Source organism: Ahaetulla prasina, chromosome 15 (genome assembly GCF_028640845.1).
Source record: "Ahaetulla prasina isolate Xishuangbanna chromosome 15, ASM2864084v1, whole genome shotgun sequence".
NCBI lineage: Eukaryota > Metazoa > Chordata > Lepidosauria > Squamata > Colubridae > Ahaetulla > Ahaetulla prasina.
This window is the reverse complement of record NC_080553.1, coordinates 1235486-1260812: the sequence shown is the minus strand read 5'-3', so window position 1 is coordinate 1260812 and position 25327 is coordinate 1235486. Positions and strand designations below refer to the sequence as shown.

The following is a 25327-nucleotide window of genomic DNA, read 5'->3' as shown; positions in this document are numbered from 1 at the left end:
AAAAAGATGGTTCTCTGATCATGCCCTCAATATCTTAGCAATTTCAAGAGTGCTGCATCCCTCTGAAAGACCTTTCACAATTTTTGCTTTTCAGAGCCAGTTAAATTTCTTTTATAGCCCATTTTGTCTGAGGAAAAGAAGCTGCCTAATAATTATGCACACCTTGCTATAGGGTGTTGATCTCCTTAGGCCACACCCTCCCTCATTACACAAATACACATCATCTTGATCTGCTTATATCCACTAAGCATTCACATTTATACAGCTTGGGAGTGGAAAATATGCATAATAATAATATGGTCAAAATACTCACTTGCCTAATAATTGTGACATGATGTATATCCTTTTATAAAAGTTCTCTTTTAAATTACGATATAAATTTCGTCCTTTCAGCCACACATTTTCCCTTGTTGTATCAGTATATTATGCCCAAAGTTCTAAGCCTATGTTGTCAGTTTCATTTATTCTATTGTTTCAAAACTATAAAAAATATAAAATTTCAGACTATAATAATGTCAGATGATGGGTCCCATAGGCAGGACAGCCCTCAAGGTGATACTAAGAAAAGCTGCTTTATGTCTTTGCTAGATGAAAGCCTTGGGCGATGTCTGGTTGCTGATGCTGCCAATTGTTCACTTCCAGGACTGGTCTCCCTTTTTATGCTGTAATGCTCCACTGGAAAGACTGACAAAACCTTCACTTGCACTTCTCCTTCCTTCGCAAGGCTGCATTAACTCTGGAGATCCGCTCAGAGCCTTTAACCACAAGGTCAGTTTCTCTCTGTTCTCCTTCAAGAAGCATTGGGAAGGGAAGATCTGCAGTGGCCGGATCACCAGAGGCTCAACAAGGAGCCTGCCGACGAATCCCTTCCACTCTGGTCACCTCTCCGGCTGCTTCCCTCCGGAGCTGCGAAGTGCCCGCAGGGCGAGGGGTCGGGCCTTGAAAATGAGCCTCCCAGACTTCAACTAGTGGCGACGCCTGGGCCGGAGAGAGCGGGGTGGGGAGAGGGCACTTCTCGGGGTTCCTGGTGGCTTTTAGGGGCTCTTGCAGGAGCTCCAGCCAGGGCTGCACCGAGGAAGCGAGACGGCCCTTGCTGGCCTCTGCCCCCTTCCCTCTGCCCAGCCTGTGGTAGCATTACCGACGGGGGGGGGGCACTCGATAAAATCCCCTCAAATGACCTCCCGGCCTCCCTCCAATCGCGGGGGGGTGGGGTGGGGGTTTCCCCGCAGAGGATCGGGGAGCCGGAGAGCCTCGCCCGGCTGATCTCAGCCCTCGGGGCCGCCCCGCTTCGCCGCCTTCGCCTCGACGGCTCCCTCGCCAAGCAGCCGCCTTCCGCAGGGCAGGGCAGGGCAGGCTCCGCACCGGCCGCGCTCTTTCGCCTCCCTTCACGTCTGGCGCGGTCGCCGCCGGTGGGTCAGGCGCTCCGAAGCCTCCGAGGGCCGGGCCGGGAAGGGCCGCGGTCGGAGCAGGTTCCCCCTCGAGGAACGAGCCACCGGCGCCGCGCCTGGCCAGCAGAGGTCGCGCCTGCCCGGCGGGCGGGGCGGGCGAGCGGGGCGGGGCGGGGCAGGGCGGCCGGCGGGCGGGTGGCCAGCGGGACTCGAGGGCAAGCAGCGAGCCGGGAGGAGCGGCCGGCCGGCGGTAAGCAGGTGAGCGCGAGCGGGGCGGACAGTCGGGCGGCGTCCCGTCTGGGGCGACCCTGGCGGGGCTGCTGCGGAGGCTATAACGGAGAGGCGGCTCCGGGCGCCCCTTCGGCCCGCCGGGGAAAGTTTCCGCCGGCTCAGAAAGGCGCCTCCGGCCGGCGCCCCCAGAACGGAGCCCCGCCTGCGCCTGCCCCGCGCCGCCTGCCCCGGCGGGCTTCGATTCCGCGGGCCGGGCAGCGGAGCCCTCGGGGCGGGCGGGGCTGGTCGGGGCGAGAGGCGTCGATGGGCGCGGGGAGGGGCGCTGCCCGCCGGGCTCTGCTGGGAGCGGCCAGGACCGACGCTGAGATGCCGGGGCGGGAGTGGAGCTGGACGGCACGAGCGCCCCCCCCCCACTCCCCCGGTTCGCGCCGCGTTTGCTCCGTCACGGGCGGGAGGCAAAGACCTCTGCGGGGGAGGAGTAGGGCGGCGGCGCCTGGCCCGGCCCGGGTTCTCTCTGCCCGGCACCGCCCGCAGCTGCAGCGAGAACCCGGGGCGGCGCTGCTGAGGGAGTCCGGGGAGACGGCGGGTCCGGGCCGTCGGTCGGGGCGCCTTCTGGGAGGCGGGAGATGCTCGCTTGGCCCCCACGGAGGAGGAGGCGGCGGCTCTGAGGGGCAAGGAATCCCAGAAGCGAGGCAGGAAGAGATGCCAGCATCGGCTGCTGGGACTCCATTCCCCAGACAATGAGCCCCTCCCGGAACGGCCACAAAGGGGCCAATAACGACCAGTTCAACGGAGCCTCCAGCTAAAAGTACTTGTGACCTCCTCCTCCTCCTCTCAGCGGCTGAACGTCTTGATCAGCTTGGTCCCGTCTTGGGGGGAGGGAGGGGAGGGAGGAGGGGAGACCTAGAGAGGCAGGAGCCTGGGCCTCCTGGAATGGCTCTTTGGGGGGGGCGCTCCCGTGGGTGGTCAGTTGGGCCCTTCAGGGAGAGGCTGCCTCTGTTCCTGGAAGTTTTCCCTTAAACCTTCCCTCACCTACCCCACATTGAGGACCCAGGAAATGTCTTTGCCCCCCTCCGACTCTGGGATTGGTACTTTCAAGGCTGGTCTCTCAAGCAGGTGCAGCCCCCCCCCCATGTACCTGCAGCCCTCTCAGACTTTGTGGTTATGCTGGGGATAATAAAGGGGGGCTAATTTCTAATTATCTTTTGAAATTTCCTCCTCCAATTAGAGGCCCCCATCAATGGGGGGGGCATGGCAAAGCTCAGTCCTCTCCTTCTCAATACTCATTGAATGAGTTGGGGGTGGAGTGGAACGGGGTGGGGGAGCTTGCAGACCAGAGGAGAGGAGAGCTTCCACAGAGACCCCTGTGAAGTGTGGCTGGAGGGGGGGCAGGGCCTGTTCAGCTGTGGGAGAGATGGCCATGTGGACATGGACGGAGGGCTTAAGAGGTCCCAGCCTTGCCCAATCGCCCAGAGAGATGGAGGCTCCCTTCCCTGCAGGTGCTGAAGCCCAGGGCAGACAGCCCATCTGGATGTTTTCTTTGGTGTTGGTGCCCTGGGTGGGGCTGGGACTCCCTGGCCCAGATGGGGCCTTTCCAGCTCTCATCTGGGTGCTTTAACATGTGGCTACTTTACCTTGCTGATATAGTTGAGCCCAAGGGCAGCCAGCGTATGCATCTCAGTTTCTGCCCCCCAAACTCACTTTTTGAAACCGTGGAGCCCCACTGCGAAAAAGAAACCGACAAAAACTGAATCAAGCCCTAAAATAGCCCAGCTTCTGAAACAGTTGAGCCAGCGTTCCAGCTATTTGGCCTTTTTGTCCATTACAGAACACTCTCCCAAGAAACTTGCCATCCAAAAATGTTAAATAAGGCTCCAGTTTTTGTGCAATTATTGCTTTCCTGTAAAATACGTCCAGGATTAGAACAAGAGCTGAACCCAATAAATAACAAGCAGCAGCAGCTGAAAACATCTTTGGCTCTTTAATCTTTTAACAGCCGGAATCTTTGCCAAAGCAGAAAATGTTTGCCAAAAAGAGTTCCAGTTCGGCAACCGAGATCTTTTCTCTGCAGTGGGGGGGGAGGGTGCCACCCACTCCCCTTAAAAAGGCCTCGTTCCCCCATCCAGTGATTTTTGGGGGAGGGGGCACCTAGAAGACAGTTTCAAAAATGAGAGATTGCTTCCAACCTGAGCTTGGCAGAAGGATAGCCCAGCCCTGAGGACCTGGAAAGGGTCTCCATGTCTCCCCATTTCTTTATTTAGTTTATGAAATTTATTGGCTGCCACAGGATAGCTCCCATCCTGGGGAGGGGCTGCTCACAAACCGATCCTCAAAGTTTGCAACTTTGGAGGCTGGCATCCGGGGCTCTTCTGCATCTCGGCATTACAGATAAATTGTCTGGTTGAAGTTCAGTCTCTCGTGCAGCGGGGGTGGGGGGTAGTCGCCATTTGTGTGCGAGGGAGCCAGGCTTGGCAACCAGCAGGGTCCATCTGTAGCAACAGATTCAGGACTGGGAATCTGGGACAACCTCTTGGATCAAACTGCCCTTCAAGACCAGGGCACCAAAATCTTGCTTTCACTGCTCCCTGGCATAGTCCTGGCAAACGGAGAGGGGCATCAATGTGGCATCTAAGGACCTCTCAGGTGAGGGTTGAGGTGTCCTGCCCACAAGGTCCTTCTCCGCCTCCAGCCTCCTTGTCTCTTTCAGCATAGGAGCACTAACTGTCCCCACCTCAACTGTTATATAAGGTTGGTTCCCACCTGAAGCCATGGTTTTTATGGAGGTGTATGTGTGGGGGGGAGCATCCTTACCAAGGCCATGCCTTTGCTGCCGTGGCTTCTGTAGTGCTTAGAAGGCTTAACTAAGACGCAAATCACGGTAACCTGCTTCAGTCCAATACAGCTTGTGTGGCACATGCTGGAGAGCGAGGGAACTTCCAGGAGGAGCCATAGATGACCTTGCGAGCAGTGGGCGACAGGCCAGTCTTCCTGGTTTCTCTCCTGGGCTTTTGGGGTCCAGCAGTGGGTCCCTCCTTCATGGGTCTATGACTCATGGGTCTATGACTTCATGGGTCTATGACACTCTTTCATGACTCTCGGAGTGCTGCTACCCTGTTTTCCCCAAAATAAGACCTCCCCTGATAATCAGCCCAATCGGGCTTTTGAGCGCTTGGCAATAAGGCCAAGCGCTTATTTCAGGGTTCAAAACAATATAAGACAGGGTCTTATTTTTGGGAAAACACGGTATTGGCTGGTGAGGCAAGAGTACCACCCTCTCCTTTCCTCTGCAGTCTGGAGGAGCCCCTTCCTCCCTGGGCTCCTGGCTAAAGAGCCCCAGATTCTGGTTGATCTGCTCAAGAAGCCCTTTTGCTTTGATCAGCTGGAAGATCCTCAGCTCCTCTGAGCATTGGTTACATTCTGGGAAGGGGGGAGGCAGACCCACCTCGCTCTTCCATTTTGCTTTTTCTCAGTTTTATTGAATTCAGTCTTGTGCAGTATTTATTCATTTATTTGTTTACCTGACTCTGGATGGGCTAACAAGACAAAAGCAGAGTAAAGACTCAACAAATAATTCAAAACACAAACAGCTCAAACATGAGCCCAGCCGTGATCTCAGGGTAGCAGGTCTGATGACAAAGCCAAGGGTTTTTTTACCTTGCAAAAGTCCAGCAGGACAGAGCCAAGTCTGATCTTTTGCACCCTTTCTGAATAGTCTTCACGGGCAGCCCCATGTCGTGTGCACTGCATTAAATGGAATGCAGTTGGGGAAGCAACTAAGGTGTGAATGCTCCAGGAACCTGCGCAAAAGGCAAAGCGGTGCAAAGGCTGTGCTGGCCAGGGCTGCCATCTGCTTCCTGAGCAAGAGCTGCGAGTCCAGGAAGACTCCCAAATTGCAGCGCAGCCCACCCAGAACAAGAGAACCAAGAAATCTTAAAACCCAAAGCCATGTGGTTTGAGGAGGCTAGCTGAAGCCTTGTCCCCCATCCAGACCCCTCCCAGCCCCAAAGCAGGCCCTCCATGGCATCACTCAGATGGCCTGGATGAAGATACACAACTGGGCATCGTCTGTGTCTGAGTATCCTCTATATTCCACATCTCTTGAACAAAGACGTTCTTAAGGAACACTAACTAATTTTCTCATACAGGTAGTCCTCGACTTATGGCTGTAACTGAGCCCAGCATTATGGTTATAAGTCATGCCAGTTGTTAAATGGGTCAGTTTTGCAACATTTTCTATCTTTAAAAGAACCTGTTGGTCAGAAAGCAAATGCCATGGTTGTTAAGCAAACACTGTGGTTGTTAAGCAAATCCATTGTTTGCAATGGGAGGAACTAAATGGTAGTTTTCTAAAAAAAAAAAAAGGATAGTGCATAAATCTCAGGCCTGTGACCCTGCAAATAGCCGTAAATCTGGGTCAGTTGCCGAGAGCCCAAAATGTGAAGCAATCACTCATAACTTGGGGACAACCTGTAGAAAAGTGATGTTCTGTAACCAGTCGCAGCCCCAAGAGAAGAACTGCCCCCTCTTCAAACTCACTGGGAGGTCCCAACTTCTACAAATGCTGCATACTTATCCCATCCAGAACCCACCCTCTTCACAAAGGAGGGCCGGGTGCCTGCTTCCTCCTCAACAGGTTTTCTCACACAAATAGGAGGAATCCAATGGTGAGGAGGTGGGTTGATGCTAAGACAAGTCCACTTACTGTGCCCCTTCCCCTGAAGTGCCAGGGCTGCTCTGTGTCGCGGGAATGCATGTCTGACTCGTAATGTAAAGCTAGCTGGGAAGCAGCATTGAAAGTGCTAAGAGGAGGGAGCCAACCAAGAATCTGGCATCCGGGCAGCAGCTGGCTTCTTTGGGTGGTTCACGGGAAAGGGGGGATGTGATGTCCTGGGGGTGGTGCAAGTTTGCATTGCCAGGGTCTTAGTGGTGGCATCCCCAATAGGGATATTGAGGGATGCTGTACCAAAATTGAGTAGCTGTCACTGTGTCTCTGGGTTCTTGGAGCATGTTTTGATCTCCAGGTTGTATCTCCCCTCTTCCCATATAGTCAGGGAGCCACTTCCATAGCTTGAATTGTGGGGCGTGGACAGGAGCACCATCTCCTTCCTATGCAGGATGAACCTAAAGTCAGCTCAGATGGAAATCTGGCACCCATCAGGTGAGAGACACTCTGGAGCTGTCCCATGTCCTGAAGAAAAGCTGTTGATGGAGAACTTTCCAGGCATTCAGCCACACCAGAGGAATGGGAAGCCCGAGGAAACTCTGCTGCATAAGCTTGGGAGTGGGGGGTGGGGGTGGGGCTCAAAAATCCTGAATGATGGAGACCAGCCTTTGGGAAGGGCCCTCCAAGTCTCTGAGTTAGGCAATGAAAGTTTGGTTAAATAAGTTTTAGACATACTTTTGGAAGGCAACCTGTGCACAATTCAGTTCAGATTCCTACACAGGTGGATCTCCTCTGCTTTCTGTTGGCAGGGTAGGAACATTACCTTGCCTGCCTAAAGAAGGGGCCGTCCAGAGGGACACCCTTCCTCATGAGAGCCTTTTCCTGCAAAGCAGAATTTGCCTTTCTTGGTGGCTGAGTTGAAGTGCTCTAAATGCCTCCTTGAGAGAAAAGAGCAGCACAACACAGGCTCTCCCCAGGGCTGATCCCCAGCCTGCGGTGGGATTTCAGCCACCTTGAGGCTGCCCTTTGACAGGATTTCAAGAAGGAAAATAACTCCAACAAGTTAAAGAGTTGCTGAAGAAACGGTTGTAAGTCAAGGGATTTGCAACAATTTGTTTAGCAACTGTTCAAAGCCACAGCAGCATTGAAAAGTGATGTCCGGTCCTTGCACTTACAACTCTTTGCAGCATCCCAACAGACACAGGGTCAAAATTCAGACACTTGGCAACCAGCCTGTATTTGTGATGATTGCCATATCCCAGGATCATGTGATCACCATTTATGACCTTTTCAGCTGGCTTCTGGTGAGCAACAGGAGAAGCCAGATTTACTTAACAGCTGCATGGTTCACTTAACAACCATCTTGCTTAGCAATGGAAATTCTGGTCCCAATTGTGGCCATAAATTGACGATTACTTGTAGAGCTGAGGGTGCGTCTCTCTTTGTAAGACACGTGGCCTTTGACTGGCAGAATTCCGCAAGCAGCCACGGGAGTTGAAGTCCACGTGTCTTGAAGCTGCCAGAGTTGAGAAAGACTTTTTGGTCTGCCTTCCTGGAGGGGAGCAAAAACAGACCTCTGCCACTGGGGCCCACTGGGGCCAGGGCCAGAGGGAGACCCTCTGCATTGGGTAAAGCACAGACCTTCCCCAGAGGGAGAGGCTGGCAGACACATGGGGAGGGGTGCGGTCCCTCCTTCAAGCAACCACAAGGGAAATTGTTGGATATTAATATTGAATTTCCTCTTATTACTGGAAACAGACCAAATATCCAAGATAGATTAGAAATGCAATTAGTGGCAAAGGAAATGAGAATGTTTATGTTCTGTTTCCATGACTACTATTATTTTATCAGCACACCAATATTATGATAAAATGGCTTTTTCACTACTACCCTGACTCGCTTTCTTGCTCTTGAAAACCATGACTGACAATCGGTCCACACTTTAGCACAGAAGAACTATTTTTGATTGCCTGCCAGAATACTGTGAATGTTAGTTTCCCTCCTTCAAAAATGGACCTGGTAGCATTTGGGAGACTGTTTAGATTCCTGTGTGAGAGAAAGCGGTGTGAATCAGGGTGAAATGCTGCCGGTTCAGACCGGATCATCTGATCTAGTAGCGATGGCGGTGGGTGATTCGGAGAACCGATAGCAAAAATCCCTTCCCCACCCCCATGCCCAGCTGAGCCACGCAATCATCAGAGGGTTTTTTTTCTACTTTTAAAAGCATTTTTTCTTTGGCCGAAAAAATGTTTAAAAAAAACAACAACCTCTGATGATTGCGTGGCTCAGCTGGGATCATCAGAACCCTTTAAAAGCATTTTTTTCTACAACCTCTTCAGCCGAAGAGGTTATTTAAAAAATGCTTTTAAAAGGTTCTGGCGATCAGGCAACTCTGCTGGGATCGCCAGAGCCTTTTAAAAGCATTTTTTAGAACCTCTTCGGCTGAAGAGGTTGTAGAAAAAATGCTTTTAAAAGTAAAAAAAAAAAAGTTGGCCACGCCCACCCAGTCACATTACACCACCACCACCAAGCCACGTCCACAGAACCTGTAGTAACACATTTTACATTTAACCACTGATGTGAATGTGTACAGCTGTGCACCTGCAAGTCAGCATTGACTCCTGGTACTTTTGGATGAGCCCTTCTTGTGTTCTTGGTAAGGTTTTTGAAGTGGTTTCCTGTTTGAGAGCCAAGAGGGACTGGTCCAAAGTCCTCCAGCGAATTCTGGAGGAGAACTTGGACTCCTAGTTTGTAGTTTGGTACCTTCAGCCACTACCCCGACATGACTCTCAGAATGAGGTTGGGCTGCCCTGGAAGATTAAGTCTGAAGCTGTTGGAGAGCTGAGCAGCTGAGCAGGAATGCAGATTTTACGAGAAGGTTTTTTTGTAATCATTTATAGTGGTACAGATGCTAGAGATGTAAACTTCTATTTTCCAAAATCATTCTGTCTACTTACCAATGACCTTCTAATCCAAGAAGAGAAATGGAGAAGAGCTGGTGCCTAGCTTTGAAATGCTCTTTTGCAGTTTGATGCAGTTGGGGGCTCAGCTGAATCAATGTTGCCATACAGGTAGTCTCCAGTTAACGATGGCAATTAGGACTGGAATTGCCATGCAGTTCTAAAGTGCTTGTCATTTGACCAGGCTACTCAATGATGGCAGTCCAGGCATTGCTGGTTGGAGGAGCTCATGTGACCATTCTGACTTCCTGATGGCTTCCCCATTGCCCTTGACAAGGAATATCAGAAATCATGGTTAATGTGACTATGGGATTCTGCAACAACTCGAACTCTGAGGACAGGTCATTACTACCACTCATTCGGCCCCATCATAAATTTGGACAATTGCTGGATAATTGTTTGTTAAATGAGGACCACCTGTACTTTTAAAAGTAGTCATCAAGGAAGCCTGAGAGAGATTGGGCTGTGGTGGCAGAGACAGCATAAGAATACAGAGCTCATTCTAGGTACATCAAGCAGCCAGATATTGTACTAGCAGGAAAACCTCTGGTTGTGTCTAATAGCATGACTCCTTCACTTGTATTAAGTGAAACTGGGTGCCCAAGACAAGTTACTATATTCCAGGTAGGAATGAAATAATAACAGCATCTCTGAAGGACAGAATTGCATTCCGTAAATGGCGGAGTGGAATAGAATAGAATAGAATAGAATAGAATAGAACAGAACAGAACAGAACAGAACAGAACAGAACAGAACAGAACAGAATAGAATAGAATAGAATAGAACGCAGAATGTAATAGAATGGAATAGAATGGAATAGGAGTAGACTAGAATAGAATAGACTAGAATAGAATAGAATAGAATAGAATAGAATAGAATAGAATAGAATAGAATAGAATAGAATAGCTTTATTTGGCCAAATATGACTGGACACACAAGGAATTTGCCTTCAGTGCATAAGCTCATAAGCATCTTTCTGTGGGATCTCACAAGATTTCTTGGAATTTTTGGCTTCACTGCATCCCATGGGCACCGAGAAAAATCCTTAGGACAGTCGGACTGGCCTTTACATTAGTGTTTCTGAACCTCGGCAATGTTAAGACAGCATGGCGACTGGGGAATTCTGGAAGTTGAAGTCCAGCTATCTTAATATTGCCAAGGTTGAGAAAGACTAATCAAAAGGCCAGTCCGACTGTCCAAAGGACCCCGTTTCCCAACTCTCCTAATCGTCAGGCTGCAGGCGTCCAAGAACTGCTCTTTCTGGTGCCTACTGACACCTCCTTTGCCTGCATTGCCCAAAGCCCATTGGTGGGCACCACAGAAGAAAGCCCTCTGCTTCCTACCAGGGAGGCAGGCAACATATGAGATGCAACACCCATCACAGACAAATAAGGTGACTCCCTAGTTGTCTAGTTTCCTCCAGTGTGAGTGTGACATGGAAGTATCCATCTGACAATGCAGAAATCACTCTCTGAGGTTGACCTCCAGCTTGTCTTACAAATGACTTTTACATTGGCTAAAGGGTCTGGTCTATCACGTTGTCATTTGGTCCAAGTCCTCCTCCTGCTGTTGAAATCACTTAAGAACAAGGAGCATGGGAAGTCCAACGATCTTTGGCCATGGGAGCATGGTTGCTACTCCATACTGTGCCACCACAAAACCACATTTGGACTCCTTGTGGACAGGCAATTGGTGAAGAATGCAGCTGCTGTGGGGGGTGTCCCCCTCATGGAGAATATCCATCTTTATTATTTTATTAGATCCTGCAGCCAAAAATAATACAAATAACTTCTGAGGCCTCTGGTGATCAGCAGATAATAAAGTAGCCTCAACAACAATACTTCAGTTACTTGTTCAACAGGTTAACTACCGGTGGTTTACTTCTCCGGAGCATCATGCCCTTCCTCCGGCTTTCCCTAGCAGCATCCTGGATGAGGAAGGCTGAGCCGATATGAGACTGTCTTCCCAGGGCGGCGATCTTTCGACTCAGGCCAGATGCGGTCTAGGTCAGGAATGGGCTTTAAGAAAGGGCTGCAGGCGGGCTGGGCTGGGAGGGGAGGGAGACAGCTTCAAAATTGCTTTTCAGTTTTAGGTCCTTCCTTCATGTCTTCCTTTTATAGGAAGAAATAGGACTTGAAGAGGGAGACTTACATGAACAGGGAGTTGAAGCTGATGGGATTCTTCCACAGCCAGGAAGAAATTGGTCCTGGGTGCAAGATCCAGATTCCTGAGCAACTCTGTGTTTGTTTTCAAAAGGCTTCTAGGTCTTATCTGTGCCTGGATAAGAGTCTCAGGCTTAGACTGGGGTTTCTAGCCATTTCCTGTTAAAATAAATCAGGCAAATTAGAAACTTGGTAGAGTAAGTATGCATACATAATGTATATAAAGCACATGTTCAGTGTGCACAATTTTCTTTTTAAAGTACGGATCTTCTGATGAAAGGGCAGCTCCAGAAGTCTCCCCAAGCCAACTTGGGAGTGTGCTATACTATAGATGCTAACAAATTTGGCTACAGATTCGGCCATATCTCAGCCCACTGGTCACTTCTGAAGGACATTGCAGCTACCCCAGACGATGGAGGAGACTCCTAAACCAGTGGGGATGCTTCCAAAGTTTTGAGGTGCAGGTTTTTATTTTGTGTGGATTCAAGAGGCTTTCTGCAAAGCAAAAATGCTTTGGGGACTATCAGATGGCTTTGTAGCTGGTCTCACGATTCATCACCACACACACACACACACAGAGAGAGAGAGAGAGGTTTGGATACCTCCTGAGGGAATGGAGCAATTTGCCATCACTTGTCTGTGACCCGAAGATCCTGATTGAAACGACTGCTACTGCCATGACACTTTTTTTTGTTTGTTTGTTTTTTTTTGTTTACATTTATACCCCGCCCTTCTCCGAAGACTCAGGGCGGCTTACAATGTATAGGGCAATAGTCTCATTCTATTTTTGTATATATTTACAAAGTCAACTTATTGCCCCCCCAACAATCTGGGTCCTCATTTTACCTACCTTATAAAGGATGGAAGGCTGAGTCAACCTTGGGCCGGGCTCGAACCTGCAGTAATTGCAGGCTTTGTGTTCTTAATAACAGGCCTTACCAGGCAGAGCTAAACCGGCCCTACAAGTAACTGTTAAGTTACTTATGTAACTTAACAGTTTGGGCTTTTGGGGGGAGTAATGAGAAGGGGGGAGGATAGTTGAGTCAGACAGTTTAAGAATCACTGGTTTAGAGTAAGGTGATGGGGAAGCGAAGACCCTCCCCTTTGAGGCCCAAGGCTTGGAAAAGTACAGCCACATGAGTACTGGTCTAGGAATGGGAGACCCCTGCCCAAGCCCCCATCTCTCATCCCCGCTTTCCTCACAGGGTGGTGGTGTGGGGAAGAGGGGCAGAGGGAGCGTCTTGAACTCCTGAATGAAAGACGGAATATACGAAAGAATAAAGAATGAGCGTTACCAGTCTGGAAGCTCAGGGGTGGCCTGGGTGGAGGCTGCTCCATTGAAGGATGTCTCTTGGCTTGCCTCTCATCGTCTGTTTCTTTTCCTCCTCCTCTACCCCACGCAGAATGTCCCACGGAATATCCTCCACAGCCTCTCCAAAGGGATTCCTCTCAGAGGGAAAGTGAAGAGCTGCTTGTCGTGAAGGCAAGGAATCACCCAGGGAGTTTTGGGTGGAAACAGGTGTTGAGTGGCCACCTGGAGTCAATGACTTGGCTCCATGCGGGAGGCCACGTTTTCTGCACTGCCTGGAACTTGGCCTCCTGAAGGCCGGCCTACCCTCTCTGCCATCGAAGCCTGAAGAGGCCTGCAGCTATGGACACGAGGGTTCCCGGCCTCTGCTTTGAGCCACCCTCACCATGCTAGTGCCTGGGGACAAGAACTTCCTTACCGACGTGATCTACATTGCCTTTGAACTGGTCATTGCCCTTCTGGCCATCTTTGGGAACGTCCTGGTCTGTTGGGCCGTTTATCTCAACAGCAATCTGCAGAATGTCACCAATTACTTTGTGGCTTCCCTGGCAGTAGCCGACATTGCGGTGGGGGTCCTGGCCATCCCCTTCGCCATCACGATCAGCACCGGCTTCTGCGCCTTCTTTTACGGCTGCCTCTTCATTGCCTGCTTTGTCCTGGTGCTGACCCAGAGCTCCATCTTCAGCCTCCTGGCCATTGCCATCGATCGGATTATTGCTATCCGTATCCCTCTCAGGTAAATATGCCAAAGATGCAGAACGGAATAATTGAGTTGGAAGAGTTGGAGGCCTTCTAGTCCAACCCCCTGCTCAAGAAGCATTTCAGACAGGTGGCTATCCGGTCTCTTCTTAAAGACCTCCAGTGATGGTGGAGCACCCACAGCTTCTGAAAGCAGGTCCTTCCACTGGTTAATTGCCATCACTGTTAGGAAGTTTCTCCATAACTCCAGGTTGCTCCTCTCCTTGATTAGCTTCCATCCATTGTTTCTTGTCCTGCCTTTTGGTCCTTCAGAAAATCTTTGTGGCAGCCCCTGAGTTATTGAATACTGCACGATCAGGAGGGGCTTCTCTGCAGAATTCCAAGGTTGTGGCTTAGTAGGGTCTGTGCCCCAAGTGCATGTGATTGTCGTGCGCAGGAGAACAAGCTCCTGCTGGCCCCGGGGAACCTCCGTCCAAACATGCAGAGCACTTTTTTGCTGGGCGTTGAGAAATAAAGCAGGTGTTCTCTGCATCTTGTGACATCTCAACCCTTGTCCCTGAATCAGCTGCCCCAGAGGCTAAAGGACATGGGTCCCGGTTCCAAGAGGCAACCCCCCAGGGCTTGCTTCCTTCTGGAATCTGTTACACAAGTAGTAGCACCCCCCTGAAACGCACAGTCCCAACTTCCTAGCCAGGAAGGCTCCAATAGGATGCCAAGGTTGAGTGCCTGCACAGTCCAAGACAATCGTCAACCCTTCCTTCTTGCACAGGCCTGAAAAGACGGCCCGAGCGATTTCAGCTCAAAACCTGGGTTAGAATTGCATGAAACTGAATCTAGAAAGCTGTTTGTTCAAGAGTTTCTGGAGCTGTTCAGCAACGAGACTCTCTGGGTAGGAATGAGCTACGGTTGGAGAAAGACTTTCAGAACAACACAAGGTTTCTTTAGATATGCACAAATTAAAAGAATCAAAACATTTGCTCCTTTATGGGGGCAATGAAATGCTATGAGCTAACAACAACAAAAGACAAATACACAAATCCATTTTTGCTCGTTTTCTCCAACAAGGAGATAAGTGCTTTCCATTAGGCAATTGGGGGAAACTGTACAAAGGGGCGGAATTGAAGCTTGAGGTAGGGAATATCTGAGTTTCAGTCTACGAAGAATAAACTAGCTTATGAGCTTTCTCTTTGGGAAAACCTGGCGAAATTTTTATTTATTTATTTATTTATTTATAATTACATTTCTATACCGCACCATCTCCCGAAGGACTCAGGGCGGTGTACAGCCAATATTAAAATACACATACCACTATAATATAAATATAATAAATAAACACTATTTAAAAACAATTTAAAAACAAATATTTAGTGGCCGAATCACTAAAACGGTCGAAGACCGATTAAAACCCATTAAAATTTCGCTAAAATACATTCTTAGGCTAGTCCCGCTCGGTGAAATAATAAAGTCTTTAGTTCACGTTTGAAGGCCCGGAGGTCGGGGAGTTGGCGTAACCCCGGAGGTAACTCGTTCCATAGGGCTGGTGCCGCCACAGATAAGGCCCTCCCCCTGGGGGCCGCCAACCTACATTGTTTGGTCGACGGCACCCTGAGGAGGCCCGCTCTGTGGGAGCGCACAGGTCGTTGGGAGGCAATCGGTGGGAGAAGGCGGTCTCGCAAATACCCCGGTCCTAAGCCATGGAGCGCTTTAAAGGTGGTAACCAGCACCTTGAATTGCACCCGGAAAGCTACCGGCAGCCAGTGCAGGCCGCGCAGGATGGGTGTTATATGAGAGCAACGTGGTGCCCCGTCTACCACCCGCACAGCCGCATTCTGGACTAGCTGGAGCCTCCTGGTGCTCTTCAAGGGGAGCCCCATGTAGAGACCATTGCAATAGTCCAGGCGGGAAGTGAGGAGGGCATGAGTGACCATGCGTAAGGAGTCCCGATCAAGGAAGGGGCGCAACTGGCGAATCAGGTGAACCTGATAAAATGCTCCCCTGGCGACGGCCGTCAAGTGTTCTTCTAAGGACAGCCGATCGAAATTATGAAGTGAAAGCGAGCAGAGGCCCTTCCTTCAAAGGAAGGGGAACTAACAGTCTGACGTGAATATTTGGGAAGATCCTAAAAGCAGATCTGGAGGCTGACCTATAGCAGCCTGGATGAAATGCTGCAGATTTAATCTATTTTGATTGAGATAGAGCGTCTAACAAACCAGCCCATGACGTTCTGATCACAGATTAGTTAATTGTGAGTTTATTTATTTATTTATTTAAAACATTTACATAGCCACCCATCTTTCAACCAACTCTAGGCTATTCCTAATCAAAAATTAAAAAACATAAAATAAATTTTAAAACTATAAAACTCAGCCAATTAAAACATTAAAAACAACCAATTGGGATGGGATGAAAATGAAGTTGATATATAATTGGCTAAAAATTGACCGGAGAATCAAATTTGAGTGAGGTGCAAGGATCGGACCTGGAACTTTTGTTTTTCAGGATTTTATAATAGCGATTCAGGTGAACAAACACAGGAATGCTTAATAAATTTGCAGATGGCACAGGTACCACTTGTTTGATTTCTACTATCCAAAAAGAAATATTTTTTAAAAAAACCTTAATAGCACAAGTAAATAGGTTAAAAATAGCAGAATTACATTTTACAGAGAGAGGTGCCAAGTTCTTCACTTAACGGAAATGGAGATTAAGAATTTCTTCATTCTTTTAAAAAAACGAATAGCAACAGCACTGCGTTTTATTTGTAATAAATATTACTCCACATGGGGTGCTCTTTCTTTCTTTAGGAGCTGACATGAATTACAGTTCTGCAGCCTTTGTTGCAGTCCAAACAGCTTTTACTCTCTCCTGATCACCATCTTCTTCTCTTTTTCAAACTCTCCTTTTATTGTCTTTGGACTGCCATTTGTCAGAAATGGTGTAAGGGGTCCTGCTTGAGCGGGGTGGGGGTGGGGGTTGGACTAGATGACCTACAAGGTACCTTCCAACTCTGTCATTCTATTCTATTCTATTCAGTCTTTTTGGGTTCACACCACCAAACCATTGTGTTGCAATTGCCTCCTAACTCCCAGCAGTGGGTTCTCATCAGGCTCCTTTTTGCAAATCCAATTTTATTTTCATGTATTTATTTGGGAGATTTATCTGCCTGCCCTCTCCCTCTCAGTTACATTGATTTCCTCCTTGGCTTATCACAGTTTTCTGAATCTACTCGAGCAGATCATTGTAACATTCAATCTCTAATGAATGTGGCTCTTAGAAATCCCCTTTGACGTCTCTTTATGAGCTCGGAAGGAATCGTCTCCAATTATAAAATCCCCTTTTAGGCTGCTGGAGGGAGCCCCCAGGGCCTTGGAGGACTCTGAGCTGGGAGTCTCCCAGGGCGTCTCCCACCATCAGCGCAGAAGAGAATTCTCCGGGAGCCTCTTGGGAACTTTCCAACACAGGAAGATGGACTGGGAGCACAGCCTGTAGACTGTATCTCTGCAGGCAACAGGGGAGAGTGAACTTGCTGGTTCCCTCTCTCTGGAGCCTTCCGATGATCCCCCAGTTTCACAGTGAGGCTCCTTCATGCCAAAGCTTTGCCCAGGATTCTCGGCCCAGGAGTGGTTCATAAGGGTGTGGGGGGGAAGCCATCTGGGTTCCACTTCTTCTCTAACTCCAGGAAAATGGAAAGCTGAGTCCTCTTTACAAAGGATCTTCAAACACAGAACGTTGCACCAAATGCTTCAAACCCAGGATTCACCAGACCACACTCCGTGTTCATCAGTGGCACAAAAGGTTGTGAACATTAGTTATTAGTTTTATATCCAACATCAAGACTGGACCTCTAAAAGGCACTTTTCTGGGAACACTTTGTGTGGTGTTTTTTTAAAAGCAACCTCTTTAGAAAACAATTTCTAGTTCTTTCACAGCACCTCCAGATGTTGAGGTGTTCAGTTTGCCCCCCTCAATTTGAGACGATGGGGCAGATCAGCCTCCAACCTCTGGAAGCAGAACTGGTTGATCCGCCTCCTCTCTTGCATAGGTCAGAAGTTGTGTGATCCATAATCTGAGCTTGACCATCCAGAAGCCAGGCCTAAAGGCAGGACTGGCACAAAGACGGAAAGCAAAATAGCTTTCCTTCCCAGCCTTGATTAGAGGATTCAGCCATGGTTTACCTGGCCGGTGAATAGCGCAGGCTGGTAAAGCCTGTTATTAAGAACACAAAGCCTGCAATTACTGCAGGTTCAAGCCCGGCCCAAGGTTGACTCAGCCTTCCATCCTTTATAAGGTAGGTAAAATGAGGACCCAGATTGTTGGGGGGGCAATAAGTTGACTTTGTAAAAATATACAAATAGAATGAGACTATTGCCTTATACACTGTAAGCCGCCCTGAGTCTTCGGAGAAGGGCGGGGTATAAATGTAAAAAAAAAAAAATAAGCATAAATTAAGTCACTAATTGCATATTCCTCAGAAGGGGCTCCTTGTTTCTTCTCAGCCCGTGTTAGGCTTCTGCTCTTGGGCAGCAAATAAGGATGGAACTCGAAAGGGAGCTGGCAGTGCCTCCAACAAATGCATCAGGGGATCCACCGTCTGGCAGAGGTCACTCTGCGCACGGCCAGTCCCAGGGCTTGTCCCAATAAAACTAGGACCCAGTGATATTTAATCCATTCTTAATTTTTAAAATTAATTTATAATACTTGCAAGCTGTCTTTTGGGACAAAGGCTCCCTTCCCTTGTTGATGCCCAGGAGAGTTTCCCCACCCCCACAACCTCTGGAGCAGGCAACCTTCGGGGTCCATCAGTCCCATCATTCCTGGTCTCAAAGCCCTTCTGTGGAGCCCCAGGGAGTTCCAGCTGGGGCAGGAAGAGTTTCCGGGATTGATCAGAAATCTCTTCTTAAAAGAAAAAAAACTATTATCAGCACAGGCAGAATAAAGCTCCTCATGCCATTGCTTCCAGGAATCGATATTACCCTGTTTTATGTCAATCATCAATTTACATGACCCTCCTCTTTATTATAACAAATGCCACATGAAACTTGATTTCAACAGATTGATTCACTTGGTTATATTTGAATGTGCACTGGCCAAAGATGAGTCTATGGGGCAATGTTGGGTTTTCCTTCCACTCCGCTGATAGTGTCAAGGGGGTGGGCATTGATCCTGCCCCCAGTCCCTTCACCCTTTACAGCTGGGAAGGGGTTCTGGCTGTGCTGAGTCATTCTGGTGATACCCAGAAGACGATTCCCTCCGCCTTAAAATGGCCTCACCTGCATGGCTGGGAACTGTAGCTGTGTGAATGGAGTCTTCAATAGACACCCTTACGATTCTGAGGTTAAGTTCCAGAATTCTTTGAGGAACTCCACAGTGAACAATTTCCCAGATTATTTACAGTGTAGATAGAATTATAAATCCCTGGTTTCCTGTTGATAGAGGATCCTTTTAGGATGAACTTTAACAAGGCTTGGTTTTTTTTTACCAAGGTGTAGGGTTCAATTTCTCATCTTCCTCCAATCTAATTGGAACTGAGGGCAATGCCAGGCATGGCATGAGATCTGCTCAGGAGGTGGATTGAATCCCATGTCGGCCAGTCCACACAGTGCTGGCCACATTCCACAGCACCAGATCCCCAGCTCTTTCCTGTTGCGATGGAGTGATTCTGCAGCAAGAAGAAGCTGGAATCTGGACAAATTCTATCAATTGATCAGTTTTGCTATCTTCTCTTCCCGTGTAGATGGGATTTCATGCATTGCCTTTCTCTGTTCTTCTTCCAGGTACAATGCCCTAGTGACCAGCTCACGTGCCAAGGGAGTCATCACCATCTGTTGGTTCTTATCCTTCATTATTGGCCTGACGCCAATGCTGGGCTGGCACAAGGTGGCTCTGGAAGAGAATGGGCAAACTGAGAATAGAACCAACTGCAGCAGCAATATGGTGCATTGCTTCTTTGCAACTGTGGTCACCATGGATTACATGGTTTACTACAACTTCTTTGCATGTGTGCTGGTTCCTCTCCTTCTGATGTTTGGGATCTACTTGAAGATCTTCATGACAGCCCGGCAGCAGCTCAAGCAGATGGAAAACAAGATGATGCACGGGGAACGATCCCGATACATTTTGCAAAAAGAGGTCCATGCAGCCAAGTCTCTGGCCTTCATTGTTGGGATGTTTGCTATTTGCTGGCTGCCATTACACCTGATCAATTGCTTCACCCTCTTCTGCCCCACTTGCAAAGACCCTCCCCCCGGGGTCATGTACCTGGCTATTATCTTATCCCATGCCAACTCTGTGGTGAACCCCCTGATCTATGCGTACCAGATCCGAGAGTTCCGCTGCACCTTCAGGAAGATCATCCAGCGGCACATCCTATGTAGGAAACAGGGCTTCAGATCCGCCACTGCCAGCCGCAGGACTTCCACTCATGACGGTGAGACCGAAAACACGGCCATACGGATCAGCAACTATTCGCTCAACTTCTACTCCAGCAGAGACTTCAGGAGCATCCATGGAGGCGGTTCTGGGGGGCAAAGCATCTGCATGGAATGGACCCCAAGCCAGAATGGACTGGCTGGAGAAGTGAACGGGCACCTTGTACTTTCCTGCAAAAATGGGGAGCTCCAGAAAAACGGAGCCCCTTAGCCAAGAGCCTCTTGGGGTTCCTGGGTTTTATGGCAACGTGGAGGCTTCATGGGAAGGTGCTGGGGTTGAATCTTCCTAGGCTGCAGCGTTAAGGAAGGAGGGATCCTTCTGAAAGGTTAGGGGAGAAGAGGTCTGCCAGGAGTGGGAGAAGGCAGCAGGCAGAGGGTTAGCAAGCCAAGGAGGTCCCTACTCATTTCATGGATGCTTAAGGGTCTTGGAGGATGGGGGAGGGGCAGTAGCCCACATAATAGTACAAGTCAGTGGCCAAATTTCGCCAGTCCAGATGTATTTATTGAATCAAAGGGCAAGGAAACTGCATGTTTTGCTGTGGGCAGGGGAGGGAAGGCTGACCAGTGGCCACTGAGTCTATCCGGCTGCCTGGCCAGAAGCCCCAACGATCATTGTGTAAATGCCATTGTTTGTGTAAGAACACAAGTAGAGCGTTCTTCAGTGCAAACTCTGTGATGCCTGGCTACTCTTATTCTCCTGGGGGTTTGGGGGGCACAGAGGCTAATCAAGCAGAGGGAGAGCAAAGCTCCCTCCCTCTTGGGGCTCCCTTGTTGGACGTAAATGGTGGCTCCGGTCAGTCCAGGGGGGCAGAGCGGGGAGGGGGCTGATGCGAAGAAGAGAGGAGGGAGGCAGCAGGAGCAGCTCTAAGGACCTGGCTGTTGGGAGACTCCAGAAGGGTCTTCTGCACCCAGGATGTGATGGGGGATTGTCGTCTCGCTGGACCCCTGAGGACACAAACCTGTCTTTCCAGGCTTTTTCTTGCTGCTGGGTTTGCTGAACCTGCCATCTGTTAGGATCCTTCTCCTGAGTCTTTTCTGCTGTCTCTCGAATTTTTTTTCTAACTAAATAATTTACTTTTCTGCAGAAGCATAAAATAGGCTTTAAACTATGAAAAGATGACCTATCAACCATGCCATTTTAATTGAAAATGCCCCCATAGACCGGGACTTCACTGCTCAGAAAGAAAAGGCCAGACTGACAAATTAGAAATAATTGTGAGCTGCCGAGGAGTGGCGGGCATGGCTATCAGCCGTTTGTGGATAGTGGCAGGGTAGACGTGATGGAGCCAAGGGCCAGTGACTCCTGGAGGCTTTGGAGGCCTTTCAAGGCACTGGTGGCAACATTGGCAGCGGCGGATTGATTGGGTTCCCAAGGTTGGGCTTGAGTGCTTCACCAGGCTGCACATACTTTGTGGGCCGTACGTTGTGCTGGCCTCCCCACAACTGTAGCTTGGAGTGGCTCAAATGGGAAGTCCTACTTTCCACCTGTTTCGCATGAGGTTGAAACCTGGGATGCAGGTTGCTTTCCTGAGCATCTGTCCCCAAGTAGCCAATCTCCAGATGTATTGCACCAAAGTTCCCACAATCACCGGCCATGCTAACTCAGGATGATGGTGGTTGAAATCCAATCTCTCTGGAGAGGACTCATGTGGAGCTCTTCTGGACGGTGCCTGGGGCAAGGAGAGGGCGAGGGAGCCCGTTTGGGCCTCTTCAAAGCCACAGCTTGGCAGGGATTCCATGAAGCCAAAGGCAACAGTCCCTCAACATCTGTCCAGTGGGCAATATCCCCCCTGGAGATTCTCCCTGGCAGAAAGAGAGGCCCAGGCTACAGTGGCATTGAGTTCCATGCAAGCAGAAACCCACAGTTAAATATAGCCTTGTGCTTCTCCTTGGCACCTTAAAAAAAGTCCTGGAAGGGCCTGGCCTTCATCAGACAAATCTGGAATCTGAAAAAGTCAAGCCATTCAGAAGCACCCTCCCCTGCTCCTTTCCGGCTGTCCAGCTCTGGAAGATAACATGCCTGGATGCAGGAGAAAAAGAGGTGAAAAAGAAAAAGAGGAGAAAGAGAAAAAGAGAAAAAGAGGAGCAGAGCCACTAGGGCTGCTGAGAAGAGAAGTCCAATTCCGTGCCACTTCCTTTCCCAGTATTTTCTCTTCCAGCTTCCTCTCTTGGCTCACTGCTTTCCCAACTTCATCGTGAAGAAGAAGAAGAGTGCGCAGGTCAAGGCCGGCTTTGGGCTAATGTACTTGGGATCCCAGGCAGCCCCAGTGTGGGAAAATACCAAAAGTGGAAGGGCTGACCTCAGGAAGTCCTCCAGGCTGAAGCATCAGACTACAATGCTGGTGGAAGAAGTGGTGCACCCCCACTTCCCTCCCTCCCTCCCTCCCTCCCAGCTTCTGACTGTCTCACGAAATGACGACATCCCCCTTCCACGGCCCCCAGGCTCGCTTTTCCAAGCTAAAACAAAGGGAAACCTCAGTGATAGTTGGCTGGTCTGGCAGGAAATGGAAGCGACATTGGGTGACAGAGGAAGAAAGCATTCTCCAGACACACATTTCATACCTCCAAAGGATAACGGATGCAACAGCGCTAATCCACAAAAGCAGCAGTTAAAAACTACCCTGTTTCCCCCCAAAATAAGACCTCCCCTGATAATAAGCCTAATTGGGCTTTTGAGCGCATGGCAATAAGGCCAAGCGCTTATTTCAGGGTTCAAAAAAATATAAGATAGGGTCTTATTTTCAGGGAAACACGGTAAGAAACATGTTAAAAGGAGGCATTGAACCATTAAACAGCTGATGAAAAGGAGTTTGGTGCCCAAGTAAGGAAGAATAAGGGCTTGGCAAAGCACTCCAAAGGGGCCCCTTCTCTCCAGCCTGGGGCCCTGCAGAGTGACTCCTGCCCTGGGTTGGGAAGGGGCTGGGCCCACAAAGCTCTTGAAGGAGGAATAAGTGGTGCTCAGAGGGTGCTTCCCCTCTGATTGCCAGGCTGCTGTGCCCTGATAAGAGAGGCGGCTGCGAGTGCAAAGAGGCGATAAACCTGCGGGAGCTTCACTCCCCATTCAAAATGGTGGGGAACAGCTTCTTAACCAGACGGAAGCTCGGCCTTCATCTGCTGAAGCCACAAAGGAAACTGTTGGCTGAAGGGCCCAGATGGAGCCCAGGCTACTGAGAGATGCTGCTGGCCTCATGTTGGCCACTCCCTTTTCAGAGGCAGCTGGTTTTCCAAAGCGAGGACTCTGGTGTAGACTTTCTGCAGAGAAAGTACAATAATCCCCAATGCATTTGTGGCAGCTTTATTTATCCTGAAACCCATATTGGGAAGCTAAGGGCGATTTTTCTGAAGACGAGGCTGGGCAGCATTTCTACACCTTCAGTCAATGCCTCTTTCCTTGCAAAGGACGGACTCTTTGGTGTGAGCTGCAGTTTGAGGGAGAAAATGCCTGCATTTCACCCTGGGAATTTGCATCCTCTCTGTTTTAAAGCAGATTTCCTTCTTTCTTCCTTTCTTTGGCCATCTTATGCTGGATTTCCAAGAGTCCCCTCCTCCAGTTCACATAAGGGTTCCATTTCTGGAGCCAAGCAGGAGGGGTCTCTCCATCTCTTCCATGACTGTAAAACTCTGAGTCTCTTTGGGCTTTCCCACTTTCCTTTCCACTGAATCAGTTTAAAATGAGTCAGGAACGCAACACACACACACACACACACACCCCTGTCCCATCCAGTTGGCAAAAAACTGTTGGCACTTTCAGCTGTTTGAATCTCAATCCCACCTTTTCCATCATTCAGGGCTAACCGCACACCTGGTGCAACCCAGTCCAGGAGAGCCGACATCCTCCCCTGGGATGAAGGAGGCACTGGTTCTACTGGAATGGTTACGGGGATGATGTGTCGACTTACTAGGGGGTCCCCATTGAAGTTGGCTTCACTCTCACCCGGGCTGGTCCCAGCCCCTCATAATCAGGAGGGGTGAACTCAGCGACCTCCACCCCTTGCAGTGCTGTCCCACAGATTCTTGGAGATGGCTTCTCTGCCTTCCTCCCCCGGGTCACCACCACTTTGAGGTTGGGCTTGGTAGATCAGCATTCCACAGCTCAGTGCCCCACCTTCCCGCACTTGAACTACACTATGGGTCACAGTCTGGGCCCAGATTCACCCTTCGCTGACTTTGGGGGTTCCTTATGCCCAGGAGGGGAGGATTTGCATCACCTGTGGCCACCAGGTGTCTGTCTCAGGCTAGGCTGATCTCTATTTCGTCTGCCAGGATATACTAATGTTGTGGGGTGCACAAGATGCAGGTGTGGTCGATGTCGTGCTTGAGGCCATCTTTGAGGCAATCAATCAGGACATCCTCAGGCCATGTGGCTAGCCAGCATGCCAACTCTCAGGATTCCTGGCTGTACGCAGCCACCAACAGCTGACCAGGTGAGGGTCTTCATCCGGGTCCATGCCTTGTGTTCTGCCAGTGGGTCCTCGAAATGTTGGTGAAGGGCTCCCATAAAGTGGTCGTAGTTCCGCAGATGGGAGGCATTATTACAGAGGGAGACCATCCATTCGGCTGCTGCACCCTCAAGAGCCATGGTCACACACCTTACACAGGCTGCCTCCAGCCCCAGTTCAGCCACCCACTCTTGCATGTAGTTCCAGACTTGTGCTAGAAGGCACCCCAGTTGCTTGGGGGCTCCCCCGTACTTCACTCCCAAGGCTGGAACCTTCAAGGCCCAGTGTCTCCAAGGGGCAGCTCCTGCAGGTGGAGGGGCTTGTGCAGCAGGAGTTGCTGCTGGTGGCACTGCTGGGGCTGCCGCTGGTCCAGGCAGAGCAGGTGCGACTGTCGTTGTGACTGCCAGTGCGGCAGCTCCATTTACAGCTTGACCTGGGGCAGTTCGAGGAGCCTTAGCGGTCATCCAAGCTAGAGTTTCCCAGGCTCCCCAAGTCTCAATAGCCTCTTACTACAGGTACAGTTCGGCATGGCATCCTCATCAAGAGAGGGATTTCACCTCTGTCCCCCTCACACCATTCCCACCTGTGGGAACCTCTGCTTCCTCATGGAAAAGTTACCCCCAAGGGTCGTTCCTCTGGATCTTCCTTTCGCCTCACATCCAACAACCATCTGGGCCTGACAGGTACAGGTCAATGTCCAGCTCCTCCAGCCATTCCGCTTCATCTCGGATGCGGCACGGTCTGCGAGAGGACCCACCCAGGACCCTGGTTTCCTCCAGTTCACTCTCATGGCTGGACATTTATATGCTCAGTCCCCAGGGAAGACTGCGGTCTCTGGGTTGACCATTAAAGGAGACTTTGCCTAATGTCAGGGCTGCCTCCAATCAATCCCTAGGAAAGAAAACCCTTGACCCCATAGATTCGGAGAAAAGGTACTTTTACTAGGAAATAACTGATTGCAACAAAAGTCAGGAAAGATCTGAAGCAAAACGTGCTCAAATAAAAAAATCAAACTAACCCCAGAGCCCACCCCTAGTAGCCAAGCAAT

The 25327-nt window shown here is 49.8% G+C and overlaps 2 protein-coding genes across 2 annotated transcripts in view; one reads left to right on the top strand and one right to left on the bottom strand.

Annotated features, from left to right (window-relative positions):
- The window catches only part of GUCD1 (guanylyl cyclase domain containing 1), a 319725-nt gene that overhangs the window by 228584 nt on the left and 65814 nt on the right, over window positions 1–25327 (bottom strand). The gene's annotated exons all lie outside the window — the stretch shown is intronic.
- ADORA2A (adenosine A2a receptor) lies at window positions 1578–22156 on the top strand. Its single transcript, XM_058158284.1, has 3 exons — window positions 1578–1646; window positions 12808–13449; window positions 19187–22156. The coding sequence occupies exons 2-3, from the start codon at window positions 13100–13102 to the stop codon at window positions 20049–20051; spliced, it is 1215 nt and encodes a 404-aa protein (XP_058014267.1). The 5' UTR covers window positions 1578–1646; window positions 12808–13099; the 3' UTR covers window positions 20052–22156.

Bases quoted from the DNA above. Each gene is read 5' to 3' on its own strand.
- ADORA2A (XM_058158284.1), top strand. From the start codon at position 13,100: ATGCTAGTGCCTGGGGACAAGAACTTCCTTACCGACGTGATCTACATT. The intron at 13,450-19,186 runs GTAAATATGCCA...TTCTTCTTCCAG, and splicing joins GCTATCCGTATCCCTCTCAG to GTACAATGCCCTAGTGACCA.